The sequence below is a fragment of the Cebus imitator genome, unplaced genomic scaffold, assembly GCF_001604975.1.
Source record: "Cebus imitator isolate Cc_AM_T3 unplaced genomic scaffold, Cebus_imitator-1.0 Scaffold252, whole genome shotgun sequence".
Lineage (NCBI taxonomy): Eukaryota > Metazoa > Chordata > Mammalia > Primates > Cebidae > Cebus > Cebus imitator.
In genome coordinates, this window is record NW_016107567.1 from 1,847,548 (window position 1) to 1,869,441 (window position 21,894).

General features: G+C 35.8%; 1 protein-coding gene and 1 non-coding gene across 18 annotated transcripts in view; one reads left to right on the forward strand and one right to left on the reverse strand.

The window, feature by feature from the left end:
* MYCBP2 (MYC binding protein 2) overlaps positions 1-21,894 on the forward strand; it is a 275,403-nt gene that overhangs the window by 13,318 nt on the left and 240,191 nt on the right. For all 17 annotated transcript variants that reach the window (XM_017498820.2, XM_037727973.1, XM_017498830.2 and 14 more), the window contains exon 2: positions 15,475-15,550. In XM_017498820.2, the coding sequence (XP_017354309.1) occupies positions 15,475-15,550 (76 nt within the window). The remainder of the gene's footprint in view (positions 1-15,474; positions 15,551-21,894) is intronic.
* LOC119467009 lies at positions 4,329-4,454 on the reverse strand. Its single transcript, XR_005195522.1, has one exon. It is a non-coding gene; the product is annotated as a U4atac minor spliceosomal RNA (small nuclear RNA).

Genomic DNA, 21,894 nt, shown 5'->3' on the forward strand with positions numbered 1-21,894 from the left:
TCACCATGTTGACCAGGATGGTCTCGATCTCTTGACCTCGTGATCCACCCGCCTCGGCCTCCCAAAGTGCTGGGATTACAGGCTTGAGCCACCGCGCCCGGCCTTGACCCATTTTTAATTGGGTTGTTTGTTCTCTTATTGTTAGAGTTTTGAGAGTTCTTGGTATTCTGTGAGGGTATAACTGAGGAGATGGGAGAAAAAGAGAGAAAGTTCTTGGTATTTTGGATAACAGTCCTTTATCAGATGTGTCTTTTGCAAATATTTTCTTCCAATCCATGCCTTGTCTTTTTATCCTGTCAGCATTCTTTTGCAGAGCAGAAGATTTTAATTTTAATTTTCAGCTTATTAATTATTTCTTTAATAGATTATACCTTGGTGTTGTATCTAAAAAGTCATTGCCGTACCCAAAGTCATCTAGGTTATCTCCTGTGTTATTTTCTAAGAGTTTTATAGTTTTGTGTTTTACATATAAAGTCCGTTTTCCATTTTGAGCTAATTTTTGTGAAGGGTGTAAAGTTTGTTTCCAGATTCATTTCTTTGCATGCCGTCCAAAGAATCAACTTTTGGCTTTGTTAATTTTCTCTATTTTTGATTTGTTTTCTATTTCATTGGCTTTTCAGTCATCATGGTAATTTATTTCTTTTTACTTTCTTTAAGCTTACTTTGCTGTTCTAATTTCTTAAGGTGGAATCTTAGGTCATTGATTTTACATTTTTCTTGCAGTACATATATTCAAAGCTATGATATCTAGGTTGTGCTTTAGTTACACCCCACAAATTTTGATTGCTGTATATTTGTCATTTAGCTCAAATTATTTTCCAGTTTTCTTTGTGATTTTGTCTTTGACCTATGGATTGTTTAGAATTATTATAACTTTCAAATATAGTGTTTTCTAACATATTAATATGTTGTTACTACTTTCTGATATGCACTTTGTATGATTTTGATCTTTAAATTTATTGAGATTTGTTTTATTGCCCAGGATATGTTCTGTCTTGGTGATTGTATTATACACACTTGAAAAGAATGTGTTTGGTCATCTTTGGACTTAAAGTTCTATAAATATCAGTTAAAGTTGGACGATAAGTGTTGTTTGGATGTTTATGTTTTTATATTTAAAGTTTCTCCTTGTAGGTAATTAGTATAAAATCTTGATCTTTTAAAAAAAGAAATCCACTGTCAATCTTTGCCTTTCAATTGGAGTGTTTAGATTATTAACACTTAATATGATTGTTGACATGTTTGCCATATCAATAGTGATAGTTCTGCTACTTTATTGTCTTCTGTTCCTCTCTTTTTGTTCCTCTCTTCCTCCTTTTCTGCTTTCTTTTGGATTATTTTTTAGTATTTCATTTTACTTTATCTATTGGTCTTTTCAGTGATATCTCTTTGTATTTTTTTTTTTAATGCCCTAGGGATTAAAGTATGTATACCTAACCTTTTACAGGCCACTTATGGTTGTTAGTGTACTAATTCACTTAAGACACTGAAACCTTGCAACCATACAGATTCTTTTATTCTCTCCCCCTCCCCTGACCCGACCTTTAGTTGTCACGCATGCTATACTTTGCAAACCTCACCAAACAATGTTATAGTTTTTGCTGTCAACAGTCATATGTGTTTTATAGAACTTAAAGGAAAAATGTAGTGTTTCGTGTTTTCCTATATATTTATTATTTCTGTTACTCTTTCTTCATTCCTGAAGATGCAGCATTTCCTTTCAGCTTAATGTTTACCTTAGCTTTTCTTGCAGGTCATTCTGCTGGGGATACATTCTGTTTGTGTTTCTTTGAGGTGTTTATTTTACTTTCTTTACTAAAGGATATTTTAGGTGAATGTAGAATTCTGAGTAGATTCTTGCTTCCTTGAGCACCTTAATGAGGCTGTTTCACTCTCTTTTCACTTCTTCGATTTCTGGCGAAAAATCTTTGTAATGTAAACCTTATTCCCCTCTACGTAGTGTGTCATTTTTCTCGAGCTGCTTTCAATAATTTTTTCTCTGTTTTTGGTTTTCAGCAGTTTAATTTGATGTGTATTTAGTCATTTTCTTTGAGTTTATCCTCTTTAGAGAGTACTGACCTTCTCGAATCTGTAAATTTTTGACTTTCACCAAGTTTAGGATGTTTTCTACCATTGTGCCTTCTTACCTTTCAAGATTCTAGTGGCAATTATGATAAAACGTTTCAAATTGTCCCACAGACCTCAAACTGTTCAGTTCTCCACCTATCAATTTTTTTTTTCTCTTTGTTTTTCAGGTAAGGTTATTTTTATTGGTACATGTTCAGGTTCACAGACTCTTTTCTCTCATCTCCATTTTTTTACTGAGCCCAACCAGTGAACATTTTTTGACAATTTTTTTTTTTTTTAATAACTTCTCTTTCTCTGCTGAAAACCTCTTTCCATTCCATTCAGTTGTCCTTGTCTTTCCTTGATGGAGCTTATTTATAGTGGTTGCTTTCCAGCCATTGTTGGATAATTACATGTACCTTGTCTTAGGGTTGGCATCTTTTTAAGTTGTTCACATTTGTCTTGTGTTTTGCATTGTGAGAATTTTGGATTTTATCTTGGTTATGGTTAATGTTATATTTTGTAAGCTCTGGGGTTTATTATAATTCTCTGGAGAATGTTGTGTTTTTTGTTGTTTAGGGGATCCCTTTCTGTATCTTTCTCTTTTTCAGGACTTCCTGCATATTTTCTATCATATGAGTTTCTTTTCTCAATTCCTCTGGCCAAAAAGACAGAGTTTTAACTTGGAGTTTTCACTTCTGGGATGTGGCCCTGTAATGCGGTGATCACTTCCTGGCCTTTAGGCAAAGCTGTTAGTGAAAGGAGAAAAACAACCAAACTAGGAAATTTACTCTTTTGTGGATCACTTTTCCAAGTTTTGACTCCACTCCAGAATTTGCTTTTATTTGTTTTTCAGAGTCCAGAAGTACTTTTTTGTCATTTTAAAAATTTTGCCCAAAGTGGTTGTAAACAGTGGGGAAGATAGGCTGTTTTTGGGTTTATACCAACGTACTGGAACCAGAACTTTCTTATCTGGCCTTTAAAAAAGATTTTCCTTTTCATCTTTAATTTTTAGGAGTTTGACTGTATCGTACGTGTGTGTGTGTGTGTGTGTGTGTGTGTGTGTGTGTGTGTCTCTGTGTGTCCTGCTTGGTATTCATTGAGGTTCTTAAATCTGTGTGATGTTAATTTTTATTTAACTTGCAAATTTTGGTCTTTATTTCCTCAAATATTATTTCAGCCCCAATTTCTTATTTCCTTCTAGGAATCCAGTTATATGATATTGTTTGATATCATATGTGTCTGTGGATCATATATATGACATGTTTATTTGACCAGATTATAAGTAATTTAGACTTTATAGGCCGTAGAGTCTCTGTTGCAACTATTCAGCTCTGTTCTTTAGTTTGAAAGCAACCACAGACAATATGTAAATGGATAAGCATGGCTGTGTTCTAATAAACTTTATTTACAAAGACAGGTAGGAAGCTATATTTGGCATGTAGACTGTAGTTTGCAGTCCCCTGAGTAGGTGATAATAGTTGCTGGAGCTACATCATGAATTCAGGGATAAAAGTCAAAGAAGTTCAGAACAGAAATCTTGGAAATAGCTAAAATGTAGGGGACTAGGTGGATGAGAACGAGGGGGTAGGAGATGTGACTAGAAAGATATGTTAGGACTGGGTTATTATTTTCCATGTATTGCTTTATTTGAAAATAGTATGGAACAATCTTAGTTTTTTTTTTATTTGTTTGTTTTGGGACAGTCTCGGTCTGTCACCAGGTTGGAGTGCAGTGGTGCGACCTCGGCTCCCTGCAACCTCCGCCTCCCCGGTTAAAGTGATTCGCCTGCCTCAGCCTCCCAAGTAGCTGGGACTACAGGTCTGTGCCACAATGCCCATCTAATTTTTGTATTTTTAGTAGAGACGGGGTTTCACCATGTTGGCCAGGTTGGTCTTGATCTCTTGACCTTGTGATCTGCCTGCCTTGGCCTCCCAAAGTGCTGGTGTTATAGGCGTGAGCCACTATGCCTGACCAATCATAGGCTTTCAAGCAATGTAGTGGTAGAGTTAAACTTCCAATTTATAAAGATAATCTGTAGGAGCATTATAGAGGGTGAATGAAAAGGAGCAGATCCCCAAAGCAGGTCTACCTTTAAAAAGGCCATTGCAGTAGTTCTGTAAAATAAATGCTGAGAAAAGGCAATGGGAATATATGGAACAGGTGGATTTAATGATGCATTTAGCAGGTGACTAGATCTCAAGTACAAAGATAATAATGACTTTTTTTTTTTTTCTTACCTCAGAAAAATGGGTGTTCATTTTTCTAAGAATTGCACCAAGGTAAAGCAAAGCTCTAGTTGATGCAGGTGTGTTGTTTAGGTATTAGCAGTACTGCCCTCACTATGCACTCATTGGACAGTAGCGCAGCCGCAAGAAAAGGATGGTTTTCATCTAGATAGAAAGGGAGGAAGAGCTAGTTTCTCAAGAGTCCATTTTTTATTTTCTTCTCTCTGAATTTTCTTCTTTGGTTCTCTCATGCTTATGATTTCAGATATGCATTTGACTTCCTGGTCTGTGGTTTTTAGGTAAAACCTCTTTCCTTAAGCTCTAGCCTGTATTTTGAAAAGTCTGCTGCTAGGATTCTCTCAGTCCTGCTCAGATACATTATATTCAGTATATTCAATCCTCATGAACTTACTATCACTAGCAAACTGCTTCTTTTCCTGTAGGCCAGTGAAACTAAAGTCTGAGATGGGTTCTTGAGGTTGGCAATAAGAAATTATAATGAACCAACACCCACCCACTCCACCTCCTTTTTCCAGGAGGCAGGGAAAAGTCACGTTTCAGTGGAAAAGTGAGAATGGACATGGGAGTATTCAGAAATTGGTGCTTAAAGGCAAAGTCGGAAAGCATTAGCTTAAGGAAGGAGACAAATAATTAATTTATCTTTTGGATTAGACACCTGTAGCAGATTTTCGTAGTTTCCTAGCCACATCTCTTTGGCATCCATTTGCATACTGTCTTCTGCAAACATCTATGACTATCTGCCTGAAAAGAAACATGCTTGATCTGTGTGCCGGGCAACCCACACACACCAGACAGTTAATGCCCTCAGAAAAACTTTCCACCAGTGGTGGATGGGGAGTTGGTAGTTAAATACTTTTGTCTCACCTGCCTTTAGGATAACTGAGCCACGTTTTCTGCTGTCTACCAGAGTTCTCCACTGGATCAAGCTCTAGTTGCCCATCAGGGTAACTGGCTTCATAATATGTCCTTTCTTGACTTCCTTCTCTTCCCTGTTTCACTTTTTGATTTTCCCTACTTATGTTTTTCCTGGGATCACCTCTCAAAATAACTGCTGCACTTGAAGTCTTGAATTGAGGTCTACTTCTGGGGAAACCCAAACCAATGTAGACATTTGAATTGGGAATAATAATAAAAATGTGTTTAGTATTTACTAAATACCAGACATAATTCTAAGTATGTCATCATCCAATGGGAGAGGTACTGTTTTTACCCTGTTGTATAAATAAGAGAACTGAGGCACAGAGAGGTTAAAGTAACTTTGCCAAGATCACAGTGCTAGTAAATGACAGCCTGCATTTGGACCCAAGTCATTTGGCTCTAAATTCTGTACTCTTAGTCTAGTTTGATTTTTTTTCAAATATGCTCTTCCCCATTTCCTGCAGCCATTTTAGAGAGAGTCTTTTCTTTAAATTTGATAACCATATTCTTGTTACAATCTTTCTAAGGATCCCACCATCTGAAGTCTCTTTGGGTGTCTTTCTGTTGCCTAGTTCTTCTTTTCTCACTCAGGGTGCCTTGTATCTCTGTGTGCCTGGTTATTTGCTCACTCTCCTATCTCTTGTGGTTCTCTGAGGCCTGGGATGAATAGATTGTCATTCTCCCCTCACTCATGTTACCCTCCAAATTCCCCTACCCTCTTTTTTTTTTTTTTCCTTAAGCTGCTCTGCCCATTGCCAAGGTAGCTTTATTTATAGCCCTTCCACTATGTGAAGACTTCCAAATAAGATGAAGAAACTGAAGCTACTTATGAGAAATTTATTTGCATTTCTTCCCTAAATCAAGTCGAATTGTTAAAATCTCTTTCTTATTACGAATTAACAGTCTAGGTTAAGTAAATAAAAGGTTTCTACTTAGTAATGAGATAACTATTCCTCCCTAATTCATTCATTGATGCTTGAACACGATGGGAGTATCATTACATTAATTACACAGGAGAATAAGTCGGGCTTCTATAGAAAAGCTTCAGTTTACATAAGATGCTTCATAGATTGATTTAAAAAAAATTGGTCTTGTGTCCAGTGACCTTGATAATTCACTTGTTAATTCTTTATTTGTGGATTATTTTGTATTTTCTATAAATGTAATTATGTACAAATAAAAAATACTTTACTTTTAATTTTTAACCATTGTGACTTTTATTTCATTTGCATCACTTACTAACCTCAAATATAGTGTTAATAGAAGTAGTGATAGTATAAATCCTTGCACTTTCTCCCCATACTTAGTGGAAATATTTAATTTTTCAACATTCAGTATATTTGCCTACACTGTTTAAAGTAGGGTTTTTCTTGGTATATAATCTTCATTAGATTAAGTAAAATCTGTTCCTCCTTCACCAAGGAGTTTTATCACTAATGGTTGTTGAGTTTTAAAAATGTTTTCTCTGTTTCTATTGAAGTGGATCATATGTTTTGTTCTGTTATTGAATTATGTTGATTGTATATTTATCCTTTCTATATGTTGTTAGACATAGAAACTATTTTTAGGTAAATTGCTTTTTTGTTTTTAATAAAAGAGGCAATTCACATACCACAAATTCACCCTTTTAAAGTATACAACTTAATAGTTTTCAGTATTATACAACTAGAACATTTTTGTCACTCCATAAATCCCAGAGCTGTTAGCAATCACTTTCTTTTCTCCTTTCTGTCAGTTTCTGGCAACTACTACTTCCTGTTTTTGTGAATTTGCCTAACTAGACATTACAACTAAATGGAATTATACAATTTGTTACCTTCTGTTGCCATTGTTTCTTTCACTTAGCATGTTTTCAAGGTTCGTCCATGTTGTAGCATGAGTATACTTCATTCTTTTTTCATGGGTAAACAATGTTCTCTTATTTGGAAGTAACACACTTTATGTATTCATTAGTTGGTGAGCGTTTGGGTTGTTTCTACTTTTTGGCTGTGTAGTATTTTGCTTCCGTGTTCATAGGCAATACTGGTCTGAAATTTTTGTATTTTGAAATTTTTTTTCAAATTTTGATATCAGAGTTATGCCTGTCTTATAAAATGAGTTGGGAAATGTTTCTGCTTTTTGTATTATCTGAAACAGTTAGTCTGAGATTGATAATATTGGAAAGAACCTACCAGTGAATTTTTAAAGTATTTGGAAGTATTCACCAGCAAAGCCATCTGAACCTAGAATTTTCTTAGTGGATAGGTTTTGATTAGGGATCTCCTTTTTTTTTTTTTTAATATATAGCAGACTATTCATATATTACATTTTTTTCCTTATTCAATGTTGATAAGTTATATTTTTTCAAGGAATTTATCCATTTTATTTGTCAAATTTATGGGCATCATTTGTAGTGATGTCGCCTTTCTTATTTCTCATATTGATAATTTGTGCTTTTACTTTTTTCTGACAATTTTTGCTCTAGGTTTATTATATTTATTTCATTTTATTTAAAAATATTTGTTATATGTTTAATTCACAAATAATTGTACATATGCATGGTGTATAGTATGATATTTTGATACGTGTTTACAAAGTGTAATAATCAAATCAGGACAATTAGCATATTTGTCACCTCAAACATTTACCATTTTATCATTTCTTTGTGTTGAGAACATTCAAAATCCTGTCTTCCAGCTGTTTGAAGTTGTATAATATATTGTTGTTTATGATAGTCACCCTGTGGTGCTATATAACACAAGAACTTACTCCTACTTTCTAGCTCTGATTTATTAGCCAACCTCTGGCTACTTTCTAATTCTTCTATACTTTTATGAGATCAACTTTTTTAGCTTCCGTGTGTGAGTAAAAACATGCCGTATTCGTCTTTCTTTGCCTGGCTTATTTAACTTAAAGATAATGTCCTCTAAGCTCATCCATGTTGCTGCATATGACAGAATTTTACTCTTTTTTTAAATCACTAAATAGTATTTCATTGTGTATATATATCACATTTTCTTTATCCATTCATCTGCTCATGGAAACTTAAGTTGATTTCATATCTTGGCTATTATCAATAGTGTAGCAGTGAACATGGGAGTGCAGATGTCTTTTCAGCATATGGATTTTTTTCCTTTGGCTATATACCCAGTAGTGAAATTGCTGCTTCATATCGTAGTTCTGTTTTTAGTTTTTTCAGGAACCTCCCTTCTATTTTCCATAATGGTTGTACTAAGTTATGTTCCCATCAACAGTGTATGAGTTCCACTTTCTCCACATCTTCAATAGCATTTTTTTTTTTTTGTCTTTTTGTTACGTATACTAATCTTTTCAGAGAACCAAGTTTTGGCTCCTTGATAATCTCTATTGAATGTCCGCTTTCCATTTCATTGGTATCTACCCTTATTTTTGTTACCCTTCTACATATTTTGCATTTAATTTGCAGTTTTCTTTCTAGCATCTTGAGTTGTAAGTCTAGATAATTTACTTTCTGAGTTTTGTTTTTTCAATGTATGCATTTATGTTTATGCAAAAAGCTGTGTATTTTGTTGAAGTACTGCTTTAGTGGCATTCTACTAGTTTTGTTATGTCATATTGCATTTTCATTTTATGGAAAATATTTTTAAATTTTCATTGTGACTAGTTCTTTGACCCATAAGTTATTTAGAAGTCTTGTTTTTTTGATTGCTAAACATTTGGGAATTTTTTAGTTTATTTTTTTTCCTGGTTTAATTTTTCCATGACCAAAGAATTACCTTATGATTCAGTCCTTGGAAATTTGTTGAGACTTGGTCTGTGGTCCAGCATATTATCTCTTCTGGTAAATGTTCTATGTGCATTTGAAAAAAATATGCATTCTACTGTTGTTGGATATGGTTTTGTATGTATGTCAATTAGGTCAGGTTGATTAATCATGTTTTTAAATTCTTCTGTGTCACTGCTGTTTTTTGTCTCTACTTGTTCTATCAGTTACAGAGAGGTTAAAACCTACTCTTTTAATTGTGGATTTGTATTTTCTCATTTTACTTCAGTCAATTTTGCTTTATATATTTTGAAGCTGTGTTTCTAGTTACCTTCCAATTCAGGATTGTTAGGATTTCCTAATGATTTGACCCTTTTACGATTTAGAAATGCTTTTCTCATTTCTTGTAATACTGTTACCTTAAAAATTACTTTGTCAAATATGAAAATAGCCACAGCAACTTTTTTTTGGGAGACTGGAGAGTGTGTTTGAGATATATCTTTATCTATCCTTTTAGTATGTATCCTTTTGTTTAAAATTATGATGTTACAGTTATTAAAGGAAGACTTTCCTTCATTATTTCCTGTAATATTGGTATCTTGACAGTGAATTATGTTAGCTTTCATGGATCTAAAAACTTCTTTATTTTTGTCTTCATTCTTAAAAGATACTTTTAGAATCTTTTATGTGAATTATGTCAGATTTCATGGATCTAAAAACATCTTTATTTTTGTCTTCATTCTTAAGTATGCTTTTCATGGTTATATGATTCCAGGTTGCTTTCTTCGACTTCTGACCCCCATCCCTCCACATCAGTACCTCCCCTCTGCACCCTCCAGCACTTTTCAAGACAAAGAATGGAAACTATCAATTTTATCGTTCCTTTAAGTGTATCTCTTTTCTGGCTGCTTTAAAGATTTTCTCTTTTATGCTTTGCTTTTAGTAGTGTGACCATGCTGTGCCTAGGTATGCCTTTCTTTGTATTTTCCTCCTTAAAACTCCCTGAGTTTTTTGAATCTCTCAGTTGCTTTCTTTCTTCACTTTTGGGAAATTGTCAGTAATTATCTCATCATATATTGCTTTTGTTCCATTCTTTTTTCTCTGTTTCTGGGATTCCAATTATATAAATATGAGACCATTTGACTGTGTCCCACATGTCTCATTCTCTGTTTTGTTTCTCTGTGATTGAATTCTGTTATTTTTGTTTTTTGGCCTGTCTGCAAGTCTGTGAAACCTGTTTTCTACACTTGATCTTAGCCAAAAGGCCGAGAAGTGATTGTGAAACCTGTTTTCCTGTGTCTTACTCAGCTCTTAAAATCATATGACAAATTCTTGGCTGGGCATGGTGGCTCACACCTGTAATCCCAGCACTTTGGGAGGCTGAGGCTGGCAGATCACGAGATCAAGAGATTGAGATCATCTTGGCCAACATGGTAAAACTCCATCTCTACTAAAAATACAAAAATTCGCTGGGCATGGTGATATGCGCTTGTAGTCCCAGCTACTCAGAAGGCTGAGGCAGTAGACTCGCTTGAACCCAGGAGGCGGAGGTTGCAGTGAGCCAAGATTGCACCACTGCACTCCAGTCTGGGCAACAGAGCAAGACTCTGTCTCAAAAAAAAAAAAAAAAAAAAGTCTATGGCAAGTTCTTAATTTCAGATGTTTATTTTTTAGTTTCAGAATGTCCACTTGGTTCTTTTTTTAATAGATTTTGTTGAAAATTGCCAATTGCATTATTTTATACATTTTGTTAATCTCTGCATCTTAGGTATTTGCCTCCTAACTTTAATATCTGAATTTTCTTTGAGTCTGACTGATTTTCTGGTTTTCTCTTGATTATGTGTCTGCCACATATTTTGCCTCTTTTGATATCTCTTAATGTGTTTACTTAGTGTCCCTAAACTAGACTAACACTGTATATGAATGAACACGATTTTCTTTCAGTTGATGTGTTTTCTCCCAGAGAAGTTTGCCCTTTGCTGTGTCAGACAGATAGAATGAGGAGTTGATTATCTCCATGCACTGAGGCATTACATAGAGCCCCCCCCCCACCGCCCACCACCACCACTACTAGGATTCTCTCTTCTAACCACTGGAGACTATAGGAAGTTTTCTCTTCCCTTTTGACCCAGCATCTCTGTTTTTTTTTGTTTTGTTTTGAGACAGAGTCTTGCTCTGTAGCCCAGGTTAGAGTGCAATGGGACAATCTCAGCTCACCACCACCCCTGCCTTCCAGATTCAAGTGATTCTCCTGCCTCAGCTTCCCGAGTTGCTGGGATTATAGGTGTGCACCACTATACCCAGCTGATTTTTTGCATTTTTGGTAGAGATGGGGTTTCACCATGTTGGCCAGGCTGGTCTCAAACTCCTGACCTCAAATAATCTGCCCGCCTCAGCTTTCCAAAGTCCTGGGATTACAGGCCTGAGCCACTGCACCCAGCCTTGACTCAGCCTCTCTATCATCCTTCAGTGTTCCATCTTGGAGGAAAAATATCACTGGGGAAGCTGCCTGTCTCTAGATTCTAGTCTGTCATTTCAGTCCATGCAAACATCTAAAGCACCACTTGTCTCTTGTTTGCTTTGTAAGAGTTGCTCCGCTTAAGCCAAGCTCAGTCCTTACTCATGCCCAAACTCTGCAGTTACCTCCATGGAAGAACAAGCCAGTGGTCTCAGCTGCCTCGGAAGCACTCTTGTACCTCTGGATTTTTCGTTCTTTTAGTCCTCATTGCTTCCACAGCTTTCTTATGTTGGTTAGTCTAGTCTTTGAAGCAAGTGCATTGGCCTGCCTCCTATCTAATCACTCACTTTAGGGAAGTGGAAGTCAGAAGTTTATCTTTATAAAAAGAAAAGGCAGATAATTTTAGGAGTGCTTATTTTTATAAGCATAGTGATGTTTTGAATAATTTTATCTGTATTGCATACTCATAACTTTACAGCATTTTTATCCTTTCTGATATGAGCCTGTTTATCAAAATATGTCCCAGATCTGGGTGAGCAAACAATGGCCCACAGACCAGTGAGGCCCAATTCTTGTTTTTATGGAGTCTGTGAGCTAAAAATGGTTACATTTTTAAAAGGTTGAAAAGAAAAAGGAAGCGAATATTTTGAGACACGAGGATTATGTGAAATTTGAAAGTTTAATTGTATTATATGCACACTCCTCTTTTTACGTGCTGTGCTGCCGATGGCAGCTTTCATGCTGTAACCATTGAGGAGTTGCAGCAAAGATCTTGTGGCTCACAAAGTGTAAAATATTTGCTATAATGGTCCTTTGCAAAAAAAAAAAAAAAAAAATCCCCTATTATTGCTTTAGATCACAGGCTCAGGAATTTTTTATTTCTTATTACTAAGCAATATTAAGCAAAAGATTAAAACCATTTTATTCCAGAAGTTCTGTAACTTTGGATTTATTAAAATTGTAGCATTTTAAAGGATTTAGAAGGAACGTCCATCTCCTTCATCTTTTATTTTGCAAATGATGAAGCAGATTTCAGTTAAAGAGATTTTAAAATTATGACTACATTTTTGGTATAAAGTATACTCAGTAATAAGCTGATAGAGAAACTATTCATCTATATCACTGAACAATTTGCAAAATTCTTTTGTTCTTATATTGTAGAAGTATTCGGTTTTTCTTAAACAGCATCGCTCTTAAGAAAATCTTTTTGGAATTTTTAAAGTAAATGTTTTAAAATAAATATTTAAGGCATATTAATAGCCTTTCCCTTTTATTGTCAGCCATAATTCTTTCAAATCTCACGGACATGAAATTATTTTTGTGAGAAGACTAAAAGTCTTAACAAGGACCAATTCCAGACATCTTCATTAAGCTTTGATTGATTTAGGATTTAAAGCCCTAAATCATCAGAAATTCCAAGGTAAATTGTTAATGTGTAAGACTGGTTTTTAGAGTTTCTCTTTTATATTTCCATCCTCAGATATCATGAAAGGTTTACGATTAGTTCTCAAATATAAAGATATAATGGTACGTTATATTACTAGCAAATGGTACTTTTTTATTTTCAAATGTTGAATACAGATTTTGTTTATGTAATTTTCAACTTATTACTGGCTCTTTTAGAAAACCTCTACCTCCACCTCTACAAGCCAAATCAACAACGCAAAAACACAGTAAAAGTAATTTATAATTAATTTGGGAATTGCTGGTTCTTTGGATTGTCTAAGAATTGATGGGTTCAGATTCGTTAGAATTGTTACAACAAATTAAATGTCATCATGCCTAGTAAGAAGTATTTTAGGAATGTATGTAAAATCATTTGAACTTTAAAGAAGTTCCATTGGATAAAACAAACACAAAAATTTAAGTCAGTGATAACTGGTCTTTAGGAAATCTATCTGAATTTGGATTTATATATTCTACTTCTCTGAAAATTGGTTGTAAATAAGTCTTGATGCCTTTTTTTTTTTTTGAGACAGAGTCTGGCACTGTTGCCCAGGCTGGAGTGCAGTGGCGTGATCTCGGCTTACTGCAACCCCCGCCTCCCAGGTTCAAGCAATTCTCCTTGCCTCAGCCTCCCAAGTGGCTGGAATTACAGGTGCCTGCCACACCACCTGACTAATTTTTTATTTTTATTTTTAGTAGGGATGGGGCTTCACTATGTTGGCCAGGCTGGTCTCGAACCTCTGACTTTGTGATCTGCCCGCCTCAGCCTCCCAAAGTGCTGGGATTACAGTCATGAGCCACCATGCCTGGCCTAAATCTTGATGCTTTTATAAATTATATAGAAAGGGCTAACCTCTTGATAGTTATGTGTCCCTGTTGCGCAAATACCTGATTTCACTCAGGTAATTTTTAATGTAAAGTCAAGTCATTTTCCTAAATAGTATATGAAGAATACTTACTGTGTTTTATTTATTTATTTGTTCATCTGATATTTATTCACCATCCATGATGTTTCACCTTGATGAAGGTGCTGAAAGTACATAGTTGAAATAGACATTCTTCATGTCCTCACAATGCTGGTAGTTGAGTACATTCTATAAGCAGGTATTTATGTTTAGCATTTGGCACTGTTAGTCTTTTTTTTTCTCTTTTATGGCATACTATCTTGTGGAAATCTTATCCACATACATAGTTTCCATGACCCCCTTTGCACTAAAATCTGTGCAAAATAATCCCATGCATAACTCCTTAGTCGGCCTTTCTGGCTAGATATCCTTTAAATGCCCTCATGTATCAAAACCATAGATATAGATACCTTAGTCCTCTGCTTATTTTAATCCCTGAGTCAGATATGTAGCTGTAGCTCTTAACTTCCTCATTTCTCCCCTCCCTCTCTCCTGTTATGCTTTCTCTTAAAATAGTTACTGAGTACTATATCCTTGGAATTTTTCTGGACAAAGGCTAGAGTAGCATGCAAAAAAGACAAGGCCTCTCCATTGTTGTTGGAGCTTATAGCTTGGCAAGAGAGCAATACATTAAACAGTTCCATACATGATTACAGTTACTGGCTGCACAATGAAACACAAATATAAGATAGACTGAGAGTGTGTATTAGGGAAACTCATCCAGTGTGGGGAGTTACACTTAAGTGATACTTATGCTGGGACCTCAAAGATAAGTAGTGGTTAGCAGGAGAAGATGTGGGAGAGAATTTCAAGCAGAGGGAAAACCTTTGTGAAAGTTGTGATGAAGCTTAACAGGTTCAGACAACTGAAAGAATATCCTTCTGGCTGGAGTATGAAGAACCAGGTGGAAAAGAATGCAAAATGAGGCAGGAAAAGGATCTTTTAAACTATGTTGGTGCTTTTGGACTTTATCTTAAGAGAATTGAGAAGATACTGAGTTTTAAATTGGAGAATTATCCACTCAGACTTGTGTCTTTAAAAGCTGAGTTAGTTTCTATGTGAAGAATGGATTGAAGGGTATGGATGTGCAGAAATGAGTTAAGCTTTTGCAGTGGTCTGGGTATGAGGTGGTGATAACCTATGTTATTAGAATTGCAGCAGTAAAGAGGGTGTGGACAGATTCAAGAACTGTTTATGAGATATAATTGACCAGATTTTATGATTATTTTGATTTCAAGAGTGAAACTGAAGAAAATGTCAAGGATAACATCTTCATCTGCTTGTTACTCTTGTCTGTTTGTTGACATTTTGGTATTTTGAAGTCAAACATCTTTAAAATCAAACCCATTGCTTTTTTTCAGCAAACTAACTCTTCCTTCTGACTTTTTTTATGAATGACATTCCCACTATGGAAAAAAATATAAAATACTTCATTTGATGCCTTTTTAATGTTTATATAGGTTTTTGCAGAGTTCAAATTTTTATTAATTATCATTTAATATATATTGCTTAGCTGCCCTGTGTTATCTTATCAATAGCTACTTTATATGTTAGTATCTTATATGTGTAGGTAAAGTATATTATTTCATATAAAGAAACTTTGCAAGAAAAAGATACAAATATCTATTTCGGAAATACCTTTTTTTGATAGCTTTGTATGTCCTAACATGAACATTCATTTTTTTTTTCCATTTTTCTTTTAACTTGTAGGAATAAGAAAATTTTAAATAAGAAGAAGTTGAAAAGAAAACAGAAGAGCAAATCAAAAGTGAAGGCAAGAGGCAAGGTAAAGCTGCTGGTAATTTATAAGGAATAGGACTTTTTCATATAGTGATTTGAATTAAAATGCCAAGATTTTTTTTAAAAGTATAATTAACAAACCATTTGGTTTGTATGTGCTGAACTAATTGTGTAAAAACCCCTTATGATTTGGTTTCACTTTTAGTTTCATCTTTCTTTTGGGTATTTCTTTCTTGCCTTTTTCAAAATTTTTGAAACAGGGTCCAGCTCTGTCACCTAGGCTGGAAGGCAGTAGTTTCCTGAGCTCAAGTGATCCTTCCATCTCAGCCTCCTGAGTAGCTGGGGCTGCAAGTGTGTGTCACCACACCCAGCTAATTGTTAAATTTTTTGTAGAGTCAGGATCTCGCAGTATTGCCCAGGCTGGTCTTGAACTCATGAGCTCAAGCAGTCCTCTCGCCTCCACCTCCCAAAGTGCTGGGATTGCAGGCATGAGCCACTGAGCCCGGCCTATTTTTGGGTGTTTCTTGACCAGTAGGCTGGAAGTTAATGTCTGGATGTTGAAAATTATTTGTTATCTTTACCCACTTCCGTTTTCTTTTTTCAATCTGACTACAGGTACTAGAAACTTGAGTAAAATTAGCTTGTGAATTGGGACTTGAATTTGGGTTCATCATATGCCTTTCTTGTCAGGAATTAGGGAAGCTCAGTGTGTCTGTATTGTTCTGAACTTCTTTTGACCATTGGTAGCTGTGCAAAAGAAAAGCCAATATGGAATATTTGAATTAACTGAGACCTTAGAAACCAAGAATCTTTTTTCACCTAATGCAGAGATCTCTATAAAATCCATCTTTTTTTAATTAAACATTTTCAGTGACCAGAGCCTACTTTATATAACAATCTATTGGAAATCTAGACAGAAGGAAGAAAAGAGTCATAACTATGATTTCTGAACAGCTTTACTTTGAGTTAAAGAAACAGGTTCACTGGGCCTATATAGCAACTGTAAAGGCAATTGTTTCCCACACTTTTAAGTTAGTGTTCTTGCTGCTGTGACTGAGAGAAATCTACTTCAAAGTAGCAAACCTAAAATAAAATGAAAGGTTGGGGAATAGCATTTATTTGGTGGCTCTATATTGAGACACAGCTGGATCCAGGGATTAAATAATGTCACTGACGGGCACAGTGGCTCACGCCTGTAATCCCAGCACTTTGGGAGGCCGAGGCGGGCAAATCTATTAGGTCAAGAGATCGAGACCATCCTAGCCAACATGGTGAAACCCCGTCTCTACTAAAAATACAAAACTTAGCTGGTCGTGGTGGCGCGTGGCTGTAGTTCCAGCTACTCAGGAGGCTGAGGCAGGAGAATTGCTTCAACCTGGAAGGCGCAGGTTGCAGTGAGCCGAGATCACGACACTGCACTCCACCCTGGCGACAGAGCAAGACTACATCTCAAATAATAATAGAAATAATAGTAATAATATCAAACCCTTATTTTCAGCTCTTGTTTCTGCCTTCCTCTGTGTGTGGACTTATTACATGTGACTAAGGGGTGAGGCTGCTGGCAGCTCCAACTCCATTTGCTCTGAGCAAGAGGCAGTCTCTTCTACTAGTCATAGCAGAAAGTCTCGGGTAGTATTTTTGGTTTACCTGCATCATTTACTTTGGCCACAGAGATATGGGATACTTTGGCTAGACTGAGTTATATTTTAAACCCTGAAATGGGTAGTAGGTCAGCACCCTGGTGAGTAGGCCACATGGAATGGGAGAGAAGTAGTTATCCTAAGGAAAGTGTTTCTGGAGGAGCAGAAAAGTAATGTCTGTTCACTATATCTCTTCTTCTTACTTCTGTTTCTGGGATAGTGGAGGGAAGTGGAGTGCATTCTTAATATACAGAAAACCTCTAACAAATAAAATCATTCAGATTTCCAACCTCTGTCCCTTTCCAACTATTTGGTGCTATGTGTAAATCACAGTACGGAAATCTTGAAGATCTTTTAAGTTTTGTTTTGTCTTGTTTTGAGACAAAGTCTTGCTTTGTTGCCCAGGCTGGAGTGCATTGGTGCAGTCTTGGCTCCCTGCAGCCTCTGCCTTCCTGATTCAAGAGATTATCTTTGCTCAGCCTCCTGAGTAGCTGGGTTTGCATGTGCGGCTAATTTTTCTATTTTTAGCAGAGACAAGGTTTCACCATATTGGTCAGGCAAGTCTCCAACTCCTGACCTCATGATCTGCCCACCTCGACTTCCCAAAGTGCTGGGATTACAGTCGTGAGCCACTGCACTGGGGACCTCTTTTAAGTTTTTTTTAAGGTTTCTTTGCTGATTTTCCTGAAGTGGTAGCATAGGGTATCCAGGAAGAGGTGAGAAGAAGTCAAGTCTTTCATTTCCTTCAATTCGGTCTCCAACTAGCTTTGTGCCCTTAGTAATTGAATTTTTTTCCTCTTGCCCTCAGCAGTTTTATATCTTCTTTTTAGGAGTAGCTTGGGATAACAATGATATAAATAAGTTGATTCATTTATTTCTCAAACATTAATTGCATGCTGAGTATATGCAGGCATTATGCTGGATGTTTGGGATACAAAGATGAGTAAGAGGCATTTTTTGCTCATGACGAGCATATAAAGTAGTAAAATAGTGTTGTTAGTCTCCTTGACCTGTATTACTTTTACCAGATTATTTTTCATATACCCTCTTTTTAAAAGTTATTTTTAAAATGCCATTTGGCTGTACTACTTTATATTCTGTATGGCTGTCATTGACCCGTCTATTCTCCTCATCCATTAGTCATCTCTTTTATTTAATTTCCATTTTTCCCAGGTTAGATACCACAGTCTTTTCTTTTTAGAAAAACTGTTAGTCTGTAACAAATTACACAAACTTGGTGGTTTAAAATATCACTAGTTATCTTACAGTTCTGGAAATCTGAAGTCCAAAATGGATCTCATTGAGCTGAAATCAAGGTGTCAGCAAGGCTGTATTCCTTCTGGAGGCTTCTGGAGGGAATCTGTTTTTTGTTTTTTTTTTTTGCCTTTCCAGTTTCTATAATAGAAGCTACTATGAAAACTATCAGTGATGCTGCATAAGAAAACTCAGCCAATCACCACTGATAGTTTTCTGTTGTTTTATCTCCTTCTCTCACTATCCAGCCTCCCTCTTTCACTTGTAAGGACCCTTGTGATTACATTGGCCCATCCATATAATCTGTACATTTCAAAATCCTTAGATTAATCACATATGCAGAGTCCCTTTTGCCAGGTAAGGTAGCATTCACCTGGGTTCTGGGGAATTAGGGTGTAGATGTTTTTGGAGGCTTTTACCTACCGTATCTGCCTTGTATATTTGTTGCATTAATCTGATAAAACTCAGTCTTGTGTGAATCCAGCTGTTTTGTCCCTCCCTGAAGGTGAGTTCCATGTGCTGCCAAAGACAGCGATAAAAGATTTAATTGATAACAGTACACATTCATGATCATCAATCTCAAGTAGACCATAGGCAGACTGTCATTTTTTCTGGTCAAATAGTTCTCTTTTCTTCTGTGATTATTTCAGATCTTTGCCATGCTCCTCAAACCTCTGATAAATTCTACCCTCTAGCATATGATTTCACTTTCTTACAGGAGAAATAAAATTCATTACTGAGAAAACTTCCTCGACATTCTGATCCCAAATGTGTCTGCCTTAGATCAGGCTTCTGAGTAGCTGAGCCTGACATAGAGCTTTAAAGTTTGCAGTTCAGTGAGTTTTGAAAGTTAACATTCATGCATAAAAGCACTACTGCAGTCAAAGTTCAGAACATTTCCATCATCTCCAGGAATTTGTTTTTTCCTTTCTTTTCTTTTCTTCTCTTTCCTTTTTTTTTTTTTTTTTTTTTTTTTTTTTTTTTTTTTTTTTTTTTTTTTTTTTTTTTTTTTTTTTTNTTTTTTTTTTTGAGACAGAGTCTCACTTTGTTGCCCAGGCTGGAGTGCAGTGGTGTGTGATCTTGGCTCACTGCAGCCTCTGCCTCCTGTGTTCAAGCAATTCTTCTGTCTCAGCCTCCTGGCGCCAGCCACGACGTCCAGCTAATTTTTATATTTTCAGTAGAGATGAGATTTCACCATGTTGGCCAGGCTGGTCTCAAACTCCTGACCTCAAGTGATCCACTCACCTCTGCCTCCCAAAGTCCTAGGATTACAGGTGTGAGCCACCACTCTTGGCTGGTTTTCTTATCCTCTGCTGATTCCATCCCTCCTTGTAACTCTTGCTATAGACAACCACAAATATATTTTTTGTCACTGTAGATTAGTTTTTATTTTCTAAACCTTCATATAAATGTGATCATTTTGTGAGTACTCTTTTTTTTTTTTTTAATCTGGTGTCTTTCCCTCAGCATAATGCTGATTTTATATACATATATATATATACACATATGTGTGTGTGTATGTCTGTGTGTGTTCATTTTTCTTGGATGAATACCAAGGAGTGGAATTAGTTTTTCCTTTGATTTGCCAGAAGGACTCATAAGTCTCACAAGCAATTTATACTCATGGCTAAGATTTATTACAACAAAGGATACAGAGCAAGCAGCAGGAAAAAGATATGTGTTTGCGATGTATAGGGAGTTATGGCATAGGCTTCCTAGTTCTTCCTTGGCTGAGCACACAGGACATGCTTTCTCTCTAGCTGTAAACTACAATGAAATGTATGTATTGTTTCTGTTCATGTGAGTCTTAGGATTCAAGACTTTTTGGGTTAGGTCACATAGACATATCCTGTTAAGCAATCAGACATGGTAAGTGAAACTCAGGTACACATCATAAAGCTTGGTTTTTGTACATGCAGAACAGTCTGACAGGACAGGAGACATGGCCCATTGCTCCATGCGTTTAAAACAAAATCATCAATCACAACCACAAAGAAAACTCTAAACATCTACCTTCCCCAAGGTTGGCCAAGGGTCAATCATGGTTTCCTTGGGGAAATATAAGGAGTAGGCAATCATGTCTGCATCGTTAACCTTTTCCTCCGAGGTGGTACAGTAAATATATGTTTAGCTTTTTAAGAAACCAAAAAACTCTTTTCCAAAGTGGTTGCTTCAGACTGTAGTCCCACCAGTAGTATATGACCAATCTAGTTACTTCACATCTTTGCAAACACATGGTAGTAGCAAAACACATTTGTAAATTTTGGTCAATCTAGGAGTTTCCTATTGTGGTTTTAGCCTGCTTTTCTTTAATAATCAATGATGTGAAATCTTTCCATGTACCTTTTGCCATTCCTGTTTTTTTGGTGTGAAATATCTGTTCAGATCTTGCTTCCTTATTTTTGTGATTGTTTGTCTTATTATTATTGAATTGACAGAGTTTCTCATATATTCTAAATACAAGTCTTTTGTCTGATATCTGCATTCCAAATAAATTTCTCCTGTTCTGTGGCCTGCTTTTGGGGAAAGAATTGCCATTTTAATGATATTGAATCTTCCAATCCATGAACATGGTATATATCTCCATTTTTTTTTTTAAGTCTTTACATTTCACTCAGCAACACTTTTTAGTTTTCAGTGTGTAGGACGTACACATATTTTATTACATTTATTTACAATTATTTTACATTTTTGATGTTATTGTAAATGCAGTTATTTTTGAAAATTTATTTTGTTTTGAGATGATTTCAGTGTGAATGCAGTGTGTATGTGTTGTGTGCACCTAAGTCTGTGTAATTTTATCACATGTGTAGTTTCATGTGACTCTTACTACAGTCTAGATAGACAGCAATTCCATCACAGGGATTCTCTGTGATATCCTTTATAGCCACAGGTATCTTCCTGCCTCACCCTCTCCTTAGCTTGTGGCAACTACTGATCTGCTCAGCATTTATAATTTTGCCAGTTTAACAACGTTATTCAGTGGAATTGTGCAGTATATAATTATTTAGGATTGCCTTTTTTTTTCCCTACTTGGCAAAATGTCTTTGAGATTCACACACATTGTTGCATATTGTTTGTTCTTTGCTGAGTAAGCATTTCATGGCTTGTTTAACCACTTACCCATTAAAAGATATCTCGGTTGTTTCTAGCTTTTGTCGTTTTTTAAAAGAAAGCTGTTATAAACATTCATGTACTGGTTTTTGTGTGAACATGTTTTTATTTCTCTGGTGTAAATGACCAGTTGCTGGATTATGTGGTAAGCACATGTTTAGTTTTGTAAGACATTGCTGTACTTTCTTCCAGAGTGGCTATACCATTTTACATGACCATCAGCATCATATAAGTGACCCAGTTTCTCCTCATCCTCATCAACATTTGGTATTGTCACTATTTATTTTAGCCATTCTGATAGGTGTGTACTATATCTCATTTTAATTTGCATTTTCCTAGTAGCTAATGATGTTGAAATTCTTTTCTTTTCTTTTCTTTTTTT